The sequence below is a fragment of the Panthera uncia genome (genome assembly GCF_023721935.1).
Source record: "Panthera uncia isolate 11264 chromosome A1 unlocalized genomic scaffold, Puncia_PCG_1.0 HiC_scaffold_17, whole genome shotgun sequence".
Lineage (NCBI taxonomy): Eukaryota > Metazoa > Chordata > Mammalia > Carnivora > Felidae > Panthera > Panthera uncia.
Window position 1 is genome coordinate 152,118,050 of NW_026057577.1, and position 20,630 is coordinate 152,138,679.

The 20,630-nt window shown below is 51.3% G+C and overlaps 1 protein-coding gene across 7 annotated transcripts in view; it reads right to left on the reverse strand.

Annotated features, from left to right (window-relative positions):
* Positions 1 to 2,734: 2,734 nt before the first annotated feature.
* Positions 2,735 to 20,630, reverse strand: part of EXOC3 (exocyst complex component 3) — a 27,394-nt gene continuing 9,498 nt past the window's right edge. For 5 of the 7 annotated variants that reach the window (XM_049648329.1, XM_049648328.1, XM_049648326.1 and 2 more), the window contains 10 exons: positions 13,395 to 14,076; positions 11,644 to 11,761; positions 10,685 to 10,810; positions 9,545 to 9,645; positions 7,697 to 7,807; positions 7,454 to 7,604; positions 6,073 to 6,195; positions 4,577 to 4,738; positions 4,018 to 4,145; positions 2,735 to 3,254 (listed from right to left, as the gene is read on the reverse strand). In XM_049648329.1, coding sequence (XP_049504286.1) covers positions 3,083 to 3,254; positions 4,018 to 4,145; positions 4,577 to 4,738; positions 6,073 to 6,195; positions 7,454 to 7,604; positions 7,697 to 7,807; positions 9,545 to 9,645; positions 10,685 to 10,810; positions 11,644 to 11,761; positions 13,395 to 14,076 — 1,874 coding nt within the window. In that variant the 3' untranslated portion in view covers positions 2,735 to 3,082. Of the gene's footprint in view, positions 3,255 to 4,017; positions 4,146 to 4,576; positions 4,739 to 6,072; positions 6,196 to 6,441; positions 6,734 to 7,453; positions 7,605 to 7,696; positions 7,808 to 9,544; positions 9,646 to 10,684; positions 10,811 to 11,643; positions 11,762 to 13,394; positions 14,077 to 20,630 lie in introns of those variants that run through there. The other 2 variants (XR_007461517.1, XM_049648331.1) reach the window with 2 other exon arrangements.

The following is a 20,630-nucleotide window of genomic DNA, read 5'->3' on the forward strand; positions in this document are numbered from 1 at the left end:
CCCCCAGGTGGCTCCTGCCTCGCCCCCCACCAGGTGGGGCCCCTCCCCGATGGCTCTTGCCTCCCCCTCCACCAGGGGGAGCCCCTCCCAGGTGGATCTCACCCACCCAGGTGGCTCCTGCCTCCCCCCACCGGTGGGGCCCCTTCCAGGTGGATCTCACCCTCCCAGGTGGATCTCACCCTCCCAGGTGGCTCCTGCCTCCCCCCCCCCCGGGGGGAGGCCCCCCCAGGTGGATCCCCCCCCCCCAGGTGGCTCCTGCCTCGCCCCCCACCAGGTGGAGCCCCTCCCAGGTGGCTCCTGCCTCCTGCCCCCACCAGGTAGAGCCCCTCCCAGGTAGATCTCACCCCCCCAGGTGGCCCCTGCCTCGCCCCCCACCAGGTAGAGCCCCTCCCAGGTGGCTCCTGTCTCCTGCCCCCACCAGGTGGAGCCCCCCCACCCCAGGTGGATCTCACACCCCCAGGTCATCCTTGAAGTCTTGTGGCACAAACACATCTTGTAATAGTTAAAATTTTAGATGTTTATTATAAAAGAAAATGGCACACCAATGCTGAGTCCATAGATACTTTTTTTGTAAGAAAAATCTAACCTCTTATTGTAAATTTACAGCCATTTCAAACCTGATGGTCTCAAGGAGTGTGGGTTCTAGGACCGCCGTAATACTATAGACGTGTTGCCTTATAAGCAAGGAATCCAGGTGTGGGCAGGGCCTCACTCGTCCAGTCCCATAGGGGAGTCCTCTGGCCTCTGCAGCGTCCGGTGCTCCGGGGCTTGGAGGGACGCCACCTGACCCCACCCATGTCCGTCAGGGCCCCACCTGCACTCTCCCAGACCGGCTGTCCAGGGAGCCCATCTCTGGGCTTCTCCTCGCCGAGTCCCGCGTCTCTTCCCAGGTGGCACTGGTGTCCCCGCGGCATGCCTGGCTGACGGGCGCCCCACGCAGGAGGGAGGGTGGGGCAGCCAGAAGCCCCCACGTGGCCCACCCTCCCTGGAAGATTTCCTCTGGACAGAAAGAAGTGTCCGTGCTTCCAGGCTCCGTGTTTTGGGGTCACAGCTGTTTGGGCGGTACAGTGGCGGACTCGAGAGGGACAGCACCCCAGGTGAGCGTCAGCTCGCAAGACTGCACCCCAGTCAAACAAGCCAGGAGCCCTGTGAATGAAACTTGAGATCAAGGAAATTTCCTCCCTGGACGCATCTTCTTCCAACGGAACAGCAAGAGAGCGGCCCCGAGACTCAGCGAGTCTGCAGTGGCCCGACGCGAACCTGTTTCCGGTACTGGCTGGAGGCTGCTGTCCCGTTAAGCCCACTTTCCCCAATGGACGCTTGGCACCGACTGGCCTGGAGGTGACCCTCCCCCGGGTGTCACCCAACCACCAGGACGCGGCCCTCTGCTGTCCCCACCACTCCCACCGCATCCTGGCCAAAGTGCTGCCTTCAAAACCACGAGTCCCCAGGGTTTGGGACGCGCCGGCAACTGGCATTCACTTCAGGCAGCCAATGCTCAGCCCACCATCGCCGCAGGCATCCCGGAAGCAGGTGTGAGCAGGGACCGCGGACACCGGAGTGACCACCACACGATCAGGGCAGGGGACCGGCCAGAACCATGTGCACCACTGGGGTCTGCTGTCATCGTGTGAAGATTCACCCCGGATGTTTGCTCCAAAGTAACATGGAGTGAAAATTCTCTCAGCTGGTGGAAAAATAGATGTATTTTTATTATTATAGGGACAGTAACTAACGATCGTTAACTCTTCGCTGTATGCGCTCAAAAAGCATTGGGCACTTGCTCCACGCAGGCATGAAGACGTCATACTTAGCACGTACACGAAGAGACAGGGCGTTACTACGCGTTTGTCGAAAAGTTACGCCTCTCCTGAACCAGTAACGGTTCTAGGAAGTGCATCCCATGTTTAGTTATTTCATCCCGTTTAGGCGTGGATTCCTTCCGGAAAAAGTCCTACGTGTGAATTTTTTTTATCTCGCGAAGAGGAAATAAAGGCGGTTACCAGCTTTGCACCTTGAATGTGGCTGGAGAGGAAGGGAAGCCCACGTCCCAGAGACTCAGACGCGGCTGCTCAGAGTGGCCCCCGCCGCACTCACGAGGGGTCTGCAGTCCCTGGGCCCCTGACGCGAGGGCGGGGGAGCAGGGCAACACCCCGTCCCTCATCGTGGCCGGCACCGCACGGCGCATCTGAGGAACCCCCTTGGCGAACGGCAGCGTGGGGAAGGGTCGGGACCCTTCACACCCCACATACAAGGCCCTGCCGTTCACTCTGGCGTGGCTTCTTTGTTAATCTGTCGTGAGATTAAAGACTAATGTGCAAACGAAGCCACTGCTGAAGCAGTTGCCGTGGAGATGGTTACACAACGGGGGTCTACGGGATCCCGTGTCAGGCGTAAGCACAGACCCTGAAGCGCGCACCAGATAAACGTTCACGTTCACTTCGAGTCTGTCAGACCTGACGCTCACGACGTCTCCAGCGAGGACCTGCCCGGCCATACCCACGGGTGCCAGGCTTGTTCCTGCGGGAGGGTGGACCAGAGGGACGCCTGTCCAACCTCACCCGGTAGGACTCTCAGCACGAGGGGGCTCCACGCAGAGCTGCGGAACACAGGCCCCCTGGTCCGGGCTGACGCACGTCCCTGGGCTGCACACCTGTCAACCAGAAACTAGCTTCCGGGCCCTGGAACCTTACCAGGTCACCCCGAGGAAGAAACCCTTCACAACCAGGAAGTCTTCATTTTCCTGCAAGAGTTCAGACTCTTTTATTCAGCGGCACAGTTTTGGAGGTGTTTACACCGTGCAGAAATGAGGGGAGACCCAGGGGTTAAGGGGGACAGGCACCATGAGGCCCCCTCAAAGGACAAGAGAGGAGACAACCAGAAGAGCCATGGCCATCAGAGAGCTCACTCATCAAGAAGCCACAAGCGCGGTCCCAACAGAGGCAGGCATGCGGGACCTGGGCGCCTCATGTCCCTCTGGCCGCCACGCATTTCCAAGGGTGGGGGACGGGCACAGCGTCACAAGGCCGGGGCCACGGGTGGGGGACGGGCACAGCGCCACAGCGAGGCTGGGGCCCACGGGCTACTTGAGCAGCTTCGCCACGTTCAGACTGGGGACCACGATCTCCTTGAAGATGGGCACGTAGTTCGGGTTTGCCTGCGTCGGGCCCTGCTCCAGCGTCTCGATGATGGTCTGCTTCATGTCCCGGCTGGTGTCCCCCCGCATGGCCAGCAGTGCACCGATGTGGTCATCCCTGTGGATGCGGGGACACCAGGGCTGCGTCAGGGGTGCACACACAGCCACTGGCCCCCAGGCCCGACTCAAACTCCCCCAGTGCTCTCCCCACGCCTGGCTCAGCCAACCCCAAGGCCCTAGAGGGGGCTGGACAGCTGCAGACCACTCATAACAGCAGAGAAACCAGAGTTCTCCTCTCACTGTGGCCGTTTCTTCAAGCTACAAGCACAAAGCTTTCTAGACTCTGTTCTCCTAAATCTTTAATGGACTGCCTGCCTAGAGCAGGAGGACCCTGGGGAGGACAGGACCACCAGGCCCTCCTGCTTGAAGCCCAGAGCACTGGCAGAAAGGGAAGACACTGGCCGAGTGTCTTGGTCGAGTGTGGCACGTGTCCCCTCTTCTCTGAACCCAGGAGCACAAGAGGAGCTTCCTGAAGCCACCTTGCTGTGCACCTTCCCCAGCAAACAGAGCGTGACCGACGCCCCACCTGTTCACTGGTGCTGACCCCAGGAGACGCGTCCCATGTTGGGGGCCTGTGGGCTCCAGGGCCTGTGGAGGGCCAGGGGAGGCACAGAGACATTGCTGTTCTCTGCAGTCCACTCTACTCCTGGCGGTCGTCCCCCCAGTCTGTCCCCACAGGAGCCCAGACCCCCCACCCCGCCCCCCCAGTGGCGCTCACACCTGACGGCCAGGCTCTCCCATCTTCCCAGTGACCCTAGGAATGAGCCTGCTGCTCTGTGCCATGAATTCTAGCTGGAACAGGAAGGCACACTGGCCCTTACCTGATGTCTGGGTATTTGCTGACCAGCGTGGAGACTTCCAGATAGAGAAGAGACGGGTCTGTCAGCTTAATAACTTCTGCGACGGCAGTGATGGTGTCACAGTACCCATCCGCATCCTCCCCAAAACCCTGGAAGACAGGGCGCCAGCGGCTGAGGGCCACAAAGGGGGACCCCTGACGAGTCTCTGTCAAGCCCTCACTTTGGCAGAGGCCGCCTGGCTGGCTCCCCACCTCCTACGTAGGTGGCTCTGGATCCAGCTCAGGATCCACAGTGGAGCCCTCACCAAGCACTCAATGGCGGTGCTACCGGCAGGAGGGCGGGGACAGTCAACAGGGAGTGAGCCCAGGACTGCCCATGAGGGTCAGGCCAGCGTCTGGCTAGCGCTGCCCCCCAAGGGTCTAGAAGCCACGCCCCAGTGCACGAAGCCTCAGCCACAGGGTCCACCAGACCTTCCCGTTCACACAAGAGGGACCGACAGGTCACCCGGTCCCTGACCAACTGGCCTATGGCCCTGGGGGTGGGGACAATGAGAAAGCCTCGGGGCCCAGGCGGCACTCACGGAGGCCAGCTTCCGGAACAGGTGGCGGAGCTGCGCGGCCTCCCGGACCATCCTCTCTGCGCCCTCCTTGCGCTCCTCTGCGCTGCGGAAGGAGATGCGCTTCTGCATGACGGCCCGCAGGTACTCCAGCACCACGCGCCGCTGCGCCTCTGCCGTCATCCTCTGCGGGCAGACACAGGGTCAGCGAGGTCCCTGCGGAGGTCCACCCTCTGTGGAGACCCGGGCGGGCGAGCCCTCGCCAATCGCCGGCAGAACCCTCCAGCAGGTGCACATCCGAGGTTTCCACTGCATCACCTCGCTGAACCACAACCCCATTCACTATGGTGCTTTCCACTAAGTGGTGAAAGGAAACTGGAAACAAGATTCTCTCACGAGACACGCGCCCGCCGGCCGCCCGAGAGGAGCCGTCCAGACAAGACCCGTCTACAATCCGGAGGCCTGCACACAGCACTTGCCAGACACCGGCGTTCAATCGACACAACAGATGTTTACGGAAGTAAACAGTGGAACCAAAAACTGTGCAAGCAACGGACGAGAGGGCTGCACGCCGACCTCTGACCGGCCAGAGGCTTCCTGGCAGGCGAGGGGAGCAGTCAGTCGGGGGTTCCAACCACCGGGCCTCCCTACAGGTATCACTTTTAGTGGCTGAGTCACAAGAATTCCCTGTAAAATTAGTCCTTAGACAAGGGCTATACTGGGTCCCAGCCAACGCAGCAGGACAGGAAGACACGAAAGGTGCGAGGACCAGAAACGAAAACAGTGTCTCTGTTAGAATGACACAACCACGTATGTACAGGTCTGAAAGGGTCCAGAGACAAATCCTAGAAACACTCACAAAGTTTTACAATATCTGAACATGAGGTCAGTGTATTAAAACCACTTCCATAAGCCAGAAGCAAACTTCTTAAAATATATCACTTTTTACGGTACACAAACACGGCCCAACGCCCTGGCAGGACACGCGAGGAGGGAGTGAGGAGAGACGCCCGGGTCCTGCAGGAGGACTTCATGCAGACGGCCGAGGGACACGGGGGCTTGGGCACACGGCTCCTTCCTTCGCCCATCTGCAGCAGGGCTCCCAGGTCCTCGCAGGGCCCGGCCGCACGGGGAAGAACCCTTGGGCCTCTGCCAGAGTGGAAACACAGCCAGGCTGCCTGTGCCTGGGACGGGGATCCGGAGAGGGAACGGCTGCTTCACCCTGGTCCACAGCCACTGCCTCCACCCTCCCTGCCAGGGGTCCCCACTACGAGCACTGCCTGGGTGTGTGGCCTTGTGCCAAAGACGGTTTGGTGGGGTGCCAGGAGGCAGTAAGGCTAAAGGAACAACAGAAACCCCTTTAGACGCTGATGTGTCCTCCCTGCCTCAGGTTACTGAAACCACCTGTGAACACCCAGTCACAGAAGAACTGGACACTGAGTTCTACACGAGATGCCATGTGGGCTCCAACGTGCAGGTGAGCACACGCCAACACCAAGTGGCTGTGCCCGTGCCCTTACCTTTTTATACGGCTTTTTAATTTTGGCAAAGTCATTGAAATAGTCTTCCACGGTAACACAAATGGTGTCCACGGCGTTGGACCCCAACAGCCACTTCCTCGTCATCAGCTCACTGAGATGTTGCTGAAAAGTGAAGGACAGAGAAAAACGTCACTTGGACGCTGTCCCCAAGTCACGTGTATCGGGAGGAAGGTGCTCAGAGCCTTGGTGCCGTTCTGTGACAGCAGACACACTCACGGGAAACCCCACTGGCCCGCGGTCCGCGAACGCGTACCTTAGCTGCGGGAGGTGGACGCCGCACGTGACCGTTGTGCTGGGCTGCGTCCTCTACGCACGCCTGCAGTACACGTGCTGCCTTTAACATTCACGTGCATTTATTGCTTGATACTCTGCAACTTATTTACCCCAGCCTGACGGACACTTACAGTTTTTCACACTTGGCAATTACAAAGAAGGCTGCGACGAATTTGTGTTTCTGCAGGTGAAACCCCAAGAGCGTAACTCAGTCCACAAGTGTGCCAAGTGAAGCGTCAGTAGCCCTCCAGAAACTGCTGTCTGCATGTCTGTCCCCAGGCCGGCGACAACACGGACAGGTACTGCCGTGTTTAACCCTTGCTGTCCCCCTAAGCAACAGATACCACTTGGCTTGCATTTGCATATCCTGAAGGTCAGGGAGATAGGCAATTTTGTTTTGTATTTAGGACACTTGTAAAAACCCTTTTCTGTGAAACTTGGTCATCCTTTACTTTTCTCTTAGAGTTGTTACTTTATTTTGAAATGATTTCAAACGTATACATTTCATCTGTTTTCTACGCCATTTTCAAGAAAGTTACAGACCTCACAAAACGATCCCACCAATCACCCCAAAAGCTCCTTTCCAGCTACTTCCTTCCCAGCAGGACCTGAGATCGATCACAGTTTTAGTTTGTTCAATATATTCTGGTTTCTGCGAACATATCTAGATAATGCCAAGCCCTCTAACCTGACTTGCTGTTCTCGGTGTATTATCCCTCAGATGTGATGCGAAACGCACTTTGTTAATGGCTTGTTTTGTGTTTTCACTCAAAGCTGAGACTGGTCTACGTGATGCGTGGGCAGTGTGCACATATTCTCAATTTGGTTCTGGTTTCAAGAACTCGCTAATGAACATTGCCCCCACTGAGTCTCCTCACAGTTCACGGGGTCTCTGCTCAGCTGTACCTTGGAAGGGCCCCAAACCTGGGCCTCTGTCGTACAAGGCGTACATCACAGAGAGGGAAAAAGCCCTTTGACAGTGGGAGAGGTGAAGTCGAGTGTCAGCTGGGTGCGTGTCCCCGAGGGCACACAGGACGGGAGCCCCGTGTTCAGCCTAGAAACGAAACGGCAAAGAAGCGGCTCCCACCTCCAGGTCCAGGAAGACCTCCTCCAGCAGGCTGCCACAGCCTTCCTTCGCAATGGCGTCCAGAATCCCGTCCATGCTTGGCTGGCTCAGAGACACGCCTGCTTCCACGTCACTTTTCAAGTACTTCCTCTTTAAACTGACTATGGATTCTCTACGAGGCAACAGTTACGGCTCCGTGAAGTGGCCGAGCGCCCTTACCCGCTCCTCTGTTGTTTCTGGGCCGCCCTGTCCACGGTCACTTACTTAAAGGTCTGGCAGTTGTTGATGATGGCGATCACGTACTGCACGTAGCAGTGCGGGTGCTGCCGGTCCCTCAGGTGTTGTTCTTTGTACGACTGGGTTTCGTCCTTGTATCTGGAACACACAGCCCCCAGTAAACATCAGTCGAGGGGCAGGTGGGTGTGCCGGGCGCCACGCTGACATCACACCTCATAAATACATCTGGCACTGCTCACACCTGAGCAGGCAAGTCTTTACGAATAAGGTGAGTTTTGGGATGATCTGTAAGACCAGGGAAGCTGATCACTTTAAACGGACTCTTGAAGATAAATCTTCTATCGGGCTTTAAAATATGGTTCAGTATTCTCATTACACAAATATTTAGAAATATTTCTGAGTAAATGGGAAATTATTATTTCATCGGACACACGACTTGCCTAGAAATGCATACGATAGTGTTGAGAACATTATCAAATATTAGATAAAATTTCACTTTCTGAAGAACCAATAAATTACTCAAAAATAAATAACTCATTTGAGGTCAAGAAAACAAGCAAGTGAGATCACTACACGCTTTATTTCTGAATTTGTTACAGAGATTCCCAAACACGTACAGGAGTAGAATAGCACAACGTACCGTATGCACGTTTAAAAGACCTTAAGAAAGAAGCAAGCTGAAAACTGCCAATTACAGAGAAATAATTAAGCATTTATTCTGCCTTTCTGTCCGACATGTGGTTCAGGTAATCAAGCTTCTGAGGCTGATGAGGAAAGTTTCCTCTTTCTGCTAACAAAAGGACTAAATAAGGCCATGATGCGCAGGGGGGTGACTGACGGGGACTCTCAGTGAGGGGCCCGGCTGTCGGCGCCTGAGCCAGCAGAGGACACAGGGACGTGCATCTCCTCGTGTACACACTGCCTGTGCGGGCTTCTTGCCAAAGGGCAAGGTGATAAAGATGAAACCCACAGCCTTTAGAGCCAACACGTGGTTGGCAGGTGGATGGCGGTCAGGGTTAGGCACTGTGAGATAATCTGACACGTGTCCACAGGCCAGTGGCTGAAAGAGGGGCCGGGCCGCACTCGAGGACCCGAGACCTCGCACTGCAGACCCTGCCGCTACCCCGTCTGAATATGTAACTTGAAAGAGGTTTTCCTGGATCCACGGGGGGACGGGGGGACCCAAATACAAATTTGGTGTCAGATGATCCCAAGAAAGGATGCTCATGTGTACGTGGGTTGATGGCCCTCCAGTGAGATAAGAACGCAGGAAATGAGGTGCCTGGATGTCTGGGATTTGCTTTAAAGTCCTCGGGGTGTACAGATGAGGTGACGGGGGCTTTAAAGGGACAGCTTTTGAAGACGGATGACGGGTTGAGGTTTTTACACCTTTCTACTTCTGTAGAGGTTTGAAAATCTCCTTTGTGAACAATGCAGAGGGAGGGAGGGGTCCTGGAAACACACCCCGAGACCCCCTGGAGGGCCGATCCCAGCGATGGAATGTGCAGCCACCACCGAAGGAGTCTCCCCCTCCTGGGCCAGGGGCAGTTCAGGCAACAGGAAGGACGCGTCTGGAGGAGACTCTAATGACGCGGCCCTGACCTCGCTGCCCAGGAGACCTCACTGCCCAGCGGACCCGTCCAGACTCTCAGGAAAATGGCACAGTCCATTCCAAAGGAAGACAGTAAGAAAAGGCTTGTTTCAAAATAACAAAGGTCACTATAGCAAATCCGGGCTTCAAGCATTTTTTAACACCAGGCGCATCGGGATCAAAATTTTGCTTTTAAGTTTTGCAGGCGTATCGGGATCAAAATTTTGCTTTTAAGTTTTGAAAACATACACTTTCTAAATCCGCACGCTGGCAAAAATACATACCTGCTCAGGAAAGAATTCATTTGCTGAAGACACAGAACTAGTACCTTTGTTTTCAGGTCTTCACTTATCTGAGCAGCAACTTGGAGATTCTGTTCAAACATCTAAAAATTGGAGAACTTATCAACTGTCATATAAACTCACAAGAGTTTCCCATTACATAAAACCCCTATCTGCCAATTGGTAGTTACAGTCCACATTCAGGAAAAAAAAAAAAAATGAAACTGCTTGAAAAATAACAAAGTTAGTCAAACAACTTTCTCACTAGATAGAAAAAAACCAAGTGAATCACTTCCTAATTACCTGCAAACAGGCTGGTCTCCACAAAGAGGGAAATGGTCTCCACAAAGACAGGGAGGCTGGGTGTGGCTGGGGTCACATGGGTGCCCGGGGCTGGGCTATGATTTGCCATGGGGATTCCTTACGAAGAGTTAGGAGGGTATACACTGGACTGAGGGGAGACAGATGTACAGAGACAGAGAAAGGCCACACGGCCAAGCCAACTCCAGGCCCGTGGCACACGAGGCCTGTCGGGACACCAGTTTCCAAAATAAGGGAAAGGGTGGGGCCCCATCGGATGCTGATGCTGTCACCCAGAGACAGACGCCCACATCGCTTACTTGTGCCCAGCTGGTGCCCAAGCACATGCCACTGATACGGTCCCACACAAGTGTCAGAACACGGCTCAGCCCCCCCTCCTGCCAGAAAGCTTCCTCCAGGAAGAAAAGCCGACAGGAAAGAAGCCGGAGGGCGCCAGCAAGTGCCAGGCATCAAAAAGTAATCATAAGAAGGCATGATTATGGCCAAAACATAAAGGACCCCTTCCCAAATCCATCAGGCGATGTTCAATCAGGCGGCATTTATGAAGACAAATCTTGGACATTTCCAACATGAGGAAATGTCAAAAAGCAAACTCCTATCTGAGCACCATAGGCAAATAACACGTAATTAGGTTCTAGTTCAAATCCGAACATCTTACGGAAACTAAAGCAACTGCGGGCACAACTGCTTCAGACGGAGAAGGGCCTGAAGTACGAGGTGGGGCTCCCTCTGTCTTTACTACAGGCGCGGCTTCATGCTGATCTGCAGCACCCACAGAGCCCATGGACAGCCCAGGAATGACCCTCGATGGTGCGACAGTACCTGGAAGACGATGGCAGGGAGTGTCGTCTGGTAGTACCCATCTTGGTCAGCTTCGGGCTCCGTCTCTTTCAGCCAGTCTTTCTTGTCTGTTTCTAGTGCTTTCCTCAGCCAGGCAATTATGTTTGACTAAAAGAAGTCCAGCATCACAGAGAAAGAAGAGAAGAACAGGTCCCTCTGAAGCAAGGCAATGTCCTCTCTTCAGGGGTGTAGCATCAGAAACCAAACTCAGGGTCCCGGGAGTCCCCGTTCCCACACGAGCCGTACCACAAGCCACCACCACGGCAGGTGGGGCCTCCACAGACAACCTTCCGGGCGAGAACCTCACTGCAGGCCAGGCCAGGCCGGTCAGAAGTACACAGAAGCACAAAGGCCGCCATGCTCCCAGCAGACCCGTCCACGAAGACCGCACACCAGCACTGTCACTTCAGGACACAGACCCCACCCTGCTCAGCACCTCAGTCACAATGCTATCTGCTACTCGGGCTCACCTTGTCCAAGGAAGCAGACCCTGACCTCCTCCTGTCACCACAGGCCACCTGGGGGTCTTGGGCGGCATCTGGTCCCCAACTGCCACCACCCTCCCACTCCTGGGCTCAGCTCTAAGAGGCTGGCTGGCACCGCTGTCCGTCAGCAGGACATCCAGGGGCCTCCCGAAGCCTCCAGGGGTAGGACAGGCTCACTCCTCACTCCAGCCGGAGGAGGTTCAAACACATACCTCAACCTCCAGACCCAGTGGCCAGAGGACAAGCCGCCCTCCTCATCTAACCGGCCACGTGCACTTCGAGACCCAACTTCTCAGAAACAGAGCCTGCACATCCTGAGGAAGCCAACATCAAAACAGGTCTCTCCCCTGCCTTCTCTTGCCCACTGGCTTCGGTGACGGCAGCGTGACCCAGAGAGCCCACATCGTCGTCTACCTGAGGGACACAGCCTGCCTCGGGACCACAGCACCTACTCACAGTGAGAGTCGACATGTATGTGTCAAGCAGCTCAGAGACCACATCTGGAGAAAGCAAAGGCTCCAGGGTGCTGACATCCACTTCTGGGGCCAGCTCCGCGTTCCCCATCATCTCTGCACTATGGCAAAACCAGGTACGAGAAAGAATAATTACTAGGAAGACAGAAAACACTCAGGTAAGTGCTCCTGGGTCTTGTCATACACGAAGCCCCCCCCCCCCCCCCACAATGCCACGCCGGGGAGGGGAGGCAGAGCTTGGGGAGAGTGCTGGGCGAGAAGGGGCCACATGAGGCGGCTCATTCCCTGGCCTCAGCCGGCTGCACCCACGTCACTCAGGAAAGAAACCCTGTGAGAGGAAGAACTGCTTTTTCTACCCATAGCACCTCCCCATGGGGAAGGCCAGGGCCTGGCAAATACAAGGTGCTCAGTAGACAGGTTCTATCAAACAAGGGAGGAACACCCAAGTACAATAACTTAGAAACCAGACCCTGAAGTTAGTGTTGCTAATCTACGCGGTTCATAACCGAACGTGAGTCAGCAAAAAGTGTCAATATGTTCAGGCGACTGTGCTTAAGAAGACACGGATGGGAACTGAGTTCCAGAAAAAAGTTTCCATAAAAAAGTTAGTATCTACGTGTGGCTAGTCCTCAAAAGTCCAAGGTTTAAATGTTCAGAAAACTCACACACCTTATGCCGTGTTCCCTAAATGTGTATTTACAATGAAAACGCTGAGTACTAACAGCTAGTCCACTATGTGTAAGAAATACAAGATCTAGGGGCGCCTGGGTGGCTCAGTCGGTTAAGCGGCCGACTTCGGCTCAGGTCACGATCTCACAGCCCGTGAGTTCGAGCCCCGCGTCAGGCTCTGTGCTGACAGCTCAGAGCCTGGAGCCTGTTTCGGATTCTGTGTCTCCCTCTCTCTGACCCTCCCCCGTTCATGCTCTGTCTCTCTCTGTCTCAAAAATAAATAAACGTTAAAAAATAAAAATAAAAAAAAATTTTTTTAATGTTTTATTTATTTTTGAGATAGGGAGAGACAGAGCTCAAGTGGGGGAGGGGCAGAGAGAGAGGGAGACAGAATCCAAAGCAGGCTCCAGGCTCTGAGCTGTGAGCACAGAGCCAGACGTGGGGATCGAACTCACAAACCGTGAGATCATGATCTGAGCCGAAGTCAGAGGCTTAACCGACTGAGCCCCCAAGGCACCCCTCACCCGAGATTCTTAGATCAACCTCAAACCAATCAAGCACAAAATCGCTCATTCCTTTTGTGAAGTGATAAAACCACAAGGCTGGAATGCAAAGAAAACAGACTTTTCTTGGCTACTGGTGAGAGTAAACCAGACTGGGGGCACCGGAAGCCAGGAGGACGGAGTGGTGCCTCCTTACCAGCCATGTGACTATGCAGGTCCTGGGACCTCCTGTGCCCACGCGTCCCCACCTGTCCAACGGGGTGAAATCACACAATCGGGGTGCCACCGCAAGGAGGGAATGGGTTAGTGCACAGCGGGCTCAGTATCATAGAAAAGCGCAACACAGAGCCGCTCAATAGGGCCTGGGCATCAAGGGCACCACGTAAACACAAGGGCGTTCACACAACCAGAGTCTGGGCCCTGACCTCAGGGGAAGCCCACAAACAGGCCAGAGAGGAGACTTTCGTCGGCAAGAAAACAAAGTCTGAGGGTGCCGAGCACACACCAGAGCAAAACAACTCAACTCTACGTGAACGAAATGCAAGAGTGAACCTGGAGTTACCTTGTGTAGGTGTTCAAGACCCAAGTCAACAGGCTCACGATCTCATTGGCTTCCAGGTCTTCGGACGCGAGCTCCTGCATCCGCGTGCTCAGGGCCTGGTGGTACATGCTCAGGAGGTTTCTGAAGATTTCATAATGCGGGGGGAAACACTGAACCATCAGGTTTTTGGCAACAATGAGGTCATCTAGCACGTACTTCCGTATAATTTCCAGGTGGCGGACGAGCCACATCTTGTCCGACTCCCTGGTGTCTGCCTGTGTGCCCTCAATTCTAGTGGTCACAGTTCTGTCCAAGATGGCAAACATTTTCTCCTTCCAGTTCTTGGGCCTCCCGGGAGGAACAAAACCAGTTTGCTTTTTTCGGTCAAGTATGCGCCTGTCAATTTTTTCTTCCCTTTCGATGATTCTGACAACTGAGACCAGCAAGGTGGGGTCACGGCGAACAGTAACCAGTGACCTCTGCAGCACCATCCACAGCTGCTTGGCCAGCTCGTCCGAAAGCCCCTGTGTGCTCCCGAAGTAGCCGTGGATGAGGGTCATGTCACGAGTGTTCCCACTGTCCATGCGGTACTGCTCATACATCAGCCCGTCCCGGGAGCACTCCAGGTCCATCAGCTTCCGGTGGGCCTGCAGGAGTGCCCCCTGTTCTATGAGGTCCTGGGTCTCCCTCACAATCTCGGGCACTAGGGAAAAAGGCACAAGATGGCACTGTGAAAACCACACAAAAGGCTGTGCGGGACGCTGGGAAGGAGGCAGAGGATGGGGACCTGTCTGTGCGGGATGCTGGGAAGGAGGAGCACGGGCACCTGTCTGTGTGGGACGCTGGGAAGGACACAGAGGACACAGCATGGGGACCTGTCTTGCCACCCAGACAACTGCACTGGCAGAAGCTGGGTAACTGCTTGGACTGTGGAGTCTGCGGAAGGCCAGCAACTTCCCAGAGAAGGCTCGGTGGTAAACTGAGGTTAATTTCGGTCCATTGCAACTCTGAGCACAGGAGCAGCTCCCCAGGCCCGGCCCAGCCCGCCACATGCTCCTGAAGCAGCTCGCACACAGCCCGAGAGAACCTGGGTGAGCAGAAAGGACCACGTCCTCCAATACTAAGGATCTGTGTCCCCACTGCTGGCTGATCAGGGAGATGCAGACACGGAGGTGGAGCCCACTGTTACTACAGGCCCACCACCCATGTTGTAACCCTTCTCCCTTCCACCAGGTGACTTCTGGGGGATTTAAAGAGCCAGTACCTCTTTCCCCCTCTGTTTTTATTCCCTTCTCCCTCCAGACATAGGCCCGGGCTCAGCAGACCTGAGAAGACCTTCAATACTTCTTGGTCTGATCTGCAGCACAGGGACAGCCTCCAATAACCAAAACACAAGTAATAAACAAAACCACCCCCTGGGGAAGAGGAGCACCTGATTTCAGAGTTCTCAGGTTATCAGATTCAAATGCCCAATGTCCAACGAAAAAAAAAAAATCACAAGGCATCAAAAGATACAGGAAAGTATGGAGATTCAGGGGAAAAAATTACCCAACACAAACCATCCGTGAGAAACACTAGGTGGTTGGTCTACCGGACAAAGACTTTAAAGCAAGTCTTAAATGTGCTCCAGAGACTAAAGAAAGAGGTGCAGAAAGTCCAGAAAATGATACAGGAACAAAATGCAAACATCAATGAAGAGCCAGGAACCCTAAAAGGAAACCAAAAACCACCCTGAAAGTGAAAACATTTATCTCAAGTGTACAAAGGTGGGTCTGATGGTCAGAAGGAAGACTGCGGACAAAAATGGAACAATGGACATTACCAGGTGAGAGGACCAGAAGGAAAAAGGACTAAAGGAGAGTGACCAGAGCCTCGGGGGTCTGTGGGGCACCATCAGGTGACCGGCACGCACACTGTGGGCATCCCAGAAGAGGGAAAGAGAGAAAAGGGGACAGAGAAATGATCTGACTAGTGGTCAAACTTGCATTTAACCTGATCAAAGACAGGTCTATGAACATCTGAAAACTCACTAAACTCCAAGAAGAAAAAACTCAGAGGATCTAGAACAAGACATGTTACAAACACACTGCTGAAAACCAAAGACAAAGGGAGAACCTTGAAAGCCGTGAGGGGGAAGCAGCTGGCTGCCTATGAGGGAACCTCAGTAAGACAAGAAGGTTGTTCACCGTGGAGGCCTGACGGCAGGGGGTGGGGACAGTCGAAGACTGAAAGGAAACCACTGTCACCTGAGTCCCATACCCAGCAAAACTATCCTTCAAAATGAAGGAGATATGAAGACACTGCCAGACACACACAAGCTGAGGGAGCTCGTGACCCCAAAACCTGCCCGGAGACCTCCTGGGAGCCCTGCAGGTGACAGGAAAGGATGCGGGACAGTAATGCAAAGCTGGGTCGAGAAATACAGATTTCGGTAAGGTAAATATATGGGTAGCTGGAGAAGCCAGTGTTATTGTAACTTTGGTTTGTACCTTTACTTTTTGTTCTAAGTAATTTAAAAGACTAACACAGCTAGGAAACAAATTACTTGTTCAAAGATAATATTACTATAACTGGTTTATAATTCCACATAGGTTGACACTAATACATAAAAAAAAAAAAACAACCAGTGAGTCTGTTTTTGGACAACATACAAAGATGTAAGTTTGTGACATCGACAACTGAAAAGGGGTAAGGACGGCATCATGTAGGAGGAGGGTTTTCATCTGTTATTGAAGTTAAGCCAGGATAAATTCAGAGTATTTTAACTTTATTTTTTAAACGTGATCCCCATGGTAACCACAAAGAAAACAGCTACTGGATATATAAAAAAAGGAAACGAGGAGTAATTCAACCATTTCACTACAAAAAAATCAACTAAACACAAAACAAGACAATAATGCAGAAACGAGAGACACAAAGGCTGTAAGGCACACAGAAATCAAATGGGAAAATGATGGAAGTAAGGCACCCGCTATCAGGGATTACTCTACATGTAAGCGGATTAAACTCTCCAATCAGAAGACCAAGACCGCAAAATGGACAAAAACACAAGATGCAGCCACCTGGCATCTACAAGAGACTCACTTGAGATCCACAGATACAAACCGTGTGAAATGAGAGGCCGGAGGGAACACTTCATGTGAACAGTGACCAGATTAGAGCAGGTGGCCCTACCAGTATCAGGCAAAACAGACCCCAAATCAACAAGTTTACAAGACACAAAGAAGGCATTAAATGTTAATAAGAAGCTCTTTACAGCCAGAAGATACAATTACAAACATTTACGCACTCAACGAGAGACCACCGAATTACGCGAAGCAGAAATCCACAAGATTGGGGAATAGACAGTCCTGTGATCATAGCTGGGAGACTTCGATGTCACTCACAGTAACGGACAGGACAAGCAGTCAGGAGAGAAGTAAGGACGTAGAGGACCCGAACCACACGAGCACCGACTTCTAACAGACACCCAGGGGACACTCCACCCAGCAGTGGCACACCTGTTCCTCCAAGAGCACGTTTTCCAGGACAGACCATGTCTTACACCACTAATTAAATCTCAGTAGATTTTAAAAGACAGATATTATACAAAATACCTTCTCCAACCATGATAGATGAAGTTAGAAATCTGTAACATTAGAAAAATTCACAAATCTGTGGACATTAAACATATTCAATCACTGGATCAAAGAAAAAAATCACGAAAGAAATTAGAAAATACCTATGAAAACACAGCACACCAAAACTCATGGGACCAAGGAAAGCAGTTTAAAGGAGAAGTGTATGAACTCTAAATGCTTACATCAAAGAAAAGGAAAAATGTCAAGTCAACAACCGAACTTTATAATTTAGGGAACCAGGAGAAGAGCAGGGTGACCCTAAGGTCAGCAGAAGGAAGGCAGTAAAGAGGAAAGCAGAGAGAAACAAAACAGACAACAGGAAAAGAACACAGAAAATCGACAAAACAAAGGTGGTTCTTTGAAAAGATAAACAGTTGACAAACCTTTGGCTAAACGGTCTTAAAAAGAGAGAGAAGACTCAAATACTAAAATCAGAAATGAAAGTGGGGACATGGCTGCCGATCCTGCAGAAATACGACCACAAGAGTCCTGGAAACTGTACAACGACCTAGACAAGGGGCATAAACCCACCCAGACTGACCCTAAAGAACAGGAAATCTTTTTTTTTTTTTTTTAAGTTTATTTATTTATCTTGAGAGCAAGTGTGAGCAGGCAAGGGCAGAGAGAGAGGGAGGGAGAGAATCCCAAGCACGCTCTCCAATGTCAGCGCAATCTCGTAATCGTGAGATCATGACCTGAGCCGAAACCAAGAGCGGGACCCTTAACCGACTGAGCCTCCCAGGCGCCCCTGAAAAAACGGAAAATCTAAACAGACCCATAACTAGTAAAGGGAGGGGAAGTGGGAGCTAACATTGAACGGGTGTAAAATTTGTTTCTTCTTTCAGTTTTACTAGCATGTGACGGGCACGCAACACTGTCCCACGCCTGTTTCACGAGAGGAGTCCCGGGGGTGGGTGGTCATGACAGCTGCACAACGTGAAAGCACTCGACACCACAGAACTGTACACGCAAACAATCAGGCTGATGAACTTTCCACCCTGTGTATCTTACATTAAAATAAAGTGGGGGGGGGGGGCAGGCTGTGTGCACAGTACTCCTGAGTTACAGGTAACGAGAAAAGCCTGAAGGCCGTCAAACCAGCACATCTTGGCTTCCCAGGGGAATTCTACCAGACATTTAAAGCAGAAATAATACCTATCCTTCTCAAGCTATTCCAAAAAATAGAAAAGGAAGGAAAACTTCCAGACTCATTCTATGAAGCCAGCATTACTTTGATTCCTAAACCAGACAGAGACCCAGTAAAAGAAGAGAACTACAGGCCAATATCCCTGATGAATATGGATGCAAAAATTCTCAATAAGATACTAGCAAATCGAATTCAACAGCATATAAAAAGAATTATTCACCATGATCAAGTGGGATTCATTCCTGGGAGCAGGGCTGGTTCATCGTCCGCAAATCAATCGACGTGATACATCACGTTAATAAAAGAAAAGATAAGAACCATATGATCCTATCCATCGATGCAGAAAAAGCATTTGACAAAATTCAGTATCCTTTTTTTTTTTTTTCCAGTATCCTTTCTTAATAAAAACCCTCAAGAAAGTCAGGATAGAAGAAACATACTTAAACATAAAAGCCATTTATGAAAAGCCCACAACTAATATCATCCTCAATGGGGAAAAACTGAGAGCTTTCTCCCTGAGATCAGGAACACGACAGGGATGTCCACTCTCACTGCTGTTGTTTAACATAGTGTTGGAAGTTTTGGCATCAGCAATCAGACAACAAAACAAAATCAAAGGCACCAAAATTGGCAAAGATGAAGTTAAGCTTTCACTTTTTGCAGATGACATATTATACACGGAAAATCCAATAGACTCCACCAAAAGCCTGCAGAACTGATACATGAATTCAGCCAAGTTGCAGGATACAAAATCAATGTACAGAAATCAGCTGCATTCTTATACACTAATAACGAAGCAACAGAAAGACAAAGAAACAGATCCCATTCACCATTGCACCAAGAAGCATAAAATACCCAGGAATAAACCTAACCAAAGATGCAAAAGATCTGTATGCTGAAAACTATAGAAAGCTTATGAAGGAAATTGAAGAAGATACAAAGAAATGGAAAAACATTCCGTGCTCATGGATTGGAAGAATAAATATTGTTAAAATGTCAATACTACCCAAAGCTATCTACACATTCAGTGCAATCCCAATCAAAATTGCACGAGCATTCTTCTCGAAGCTAGAACAAGCAATCCTAAAATTTGTATGGAACCACAAAAGACCCCGAATAGCCAAAGTAATATTGAAGAAGACCAGCGGGAGGCATCACAATCCCAGACTTTAGCCTCTACTACAAAGCTATAATCATCAAGACAGCATGGTATTGGCACAAAAACAGACACACAGACCAATGGAACAGAATAGAAACCCCAGAACTAGACCCACAAAAGTATGGCCAACTCATTTTTGACAAAGCAGGAAAGAATATCCAATGGAAAAAAGACAGTCTCTTTAACAAACGGTGCTGGGAGAACTGGACAGCAACATGCAGAAGGTTGAAACTAGACCACTTTCTCACACCATTCACAAAAACAAACTCAAAATGGATAAAGGACCTGAATGTGAGACAGGAAACCATCAAAACCCTAGAGGAGAAAGCAGGAAAAAACCTCTCTGACCTCAGCCGCAGCAATTTCTTACTTGACACATCCCCAAGGGCAAGGGAATTAAAAGCAAAAATGAACTATTGGGACCTCATGAAGATAAAAAGCTTCTGCACAGCAAAGGAAACAATCAACAAAACTAAAAGGCAACCAATGGAATGGGAAAAGATATTTGCAAACGACATATCGGACAAAGGGCTAGTATCCAAAATCTATAAAGAGCTCACCAAACTCCACACCCGAAAAACAAATAATCCAGTGAAGAAATGGGCAGAAAACATGAATAGACACTTCTCTAAAGAAGACATCCAGATGACCAACAGGCACATGAAAAGATGCTCAACGTTGCTCCTCATCAGGGAAATACAAATCAAAACCACACTCAGATATCACCTCACGCCAGTCAGAGTGGCTACAATGAGCAAATCAGGAGACTATAGATGCTGGAGAGGATGTGGAGAAACGGGAACCCTCTTGCACTGTTGGTGGGAATGCAAACTGGTATAGCCTCTCTGGAAAACAGTGTGGAATTTCCTCAAAAAATTAAAAAATAGATCTACCCTATGACCCAGCAATAGCACTGCTAGGAATTTACCCAAGGGATACAGGAATGCTGATGCATAGGGGCACCTGTACCCCAATGTTTACAGCAGCACTCTCAACAATAGCCAAATTATGGAAAGAGCCTAAATGTCCATCAACTGACGAATGGATAAAGAAATCGTGGTTTATATACACAATGGGAATACTATGTGGCAATGAGAAAGAATGAAATCTGGCCCTTTGTAGCAACACGGATGGAACTGGAGAGTGTTAAGTGAAATAAGTCCTACAGAGAAAGACAGTTACCATATGTTTTCACTCTTATGTGGATCCTGAGATACTTAACAGAAGTCCATGGGGGAGGGGAAGAAGAAGAAAAAAAAAAAAAAAAAAAGAGGTTAGAGAGAGAGAGCCAAAGCATAAGAGACTCTTAAAAACTGAGAACTGAGGGTTGA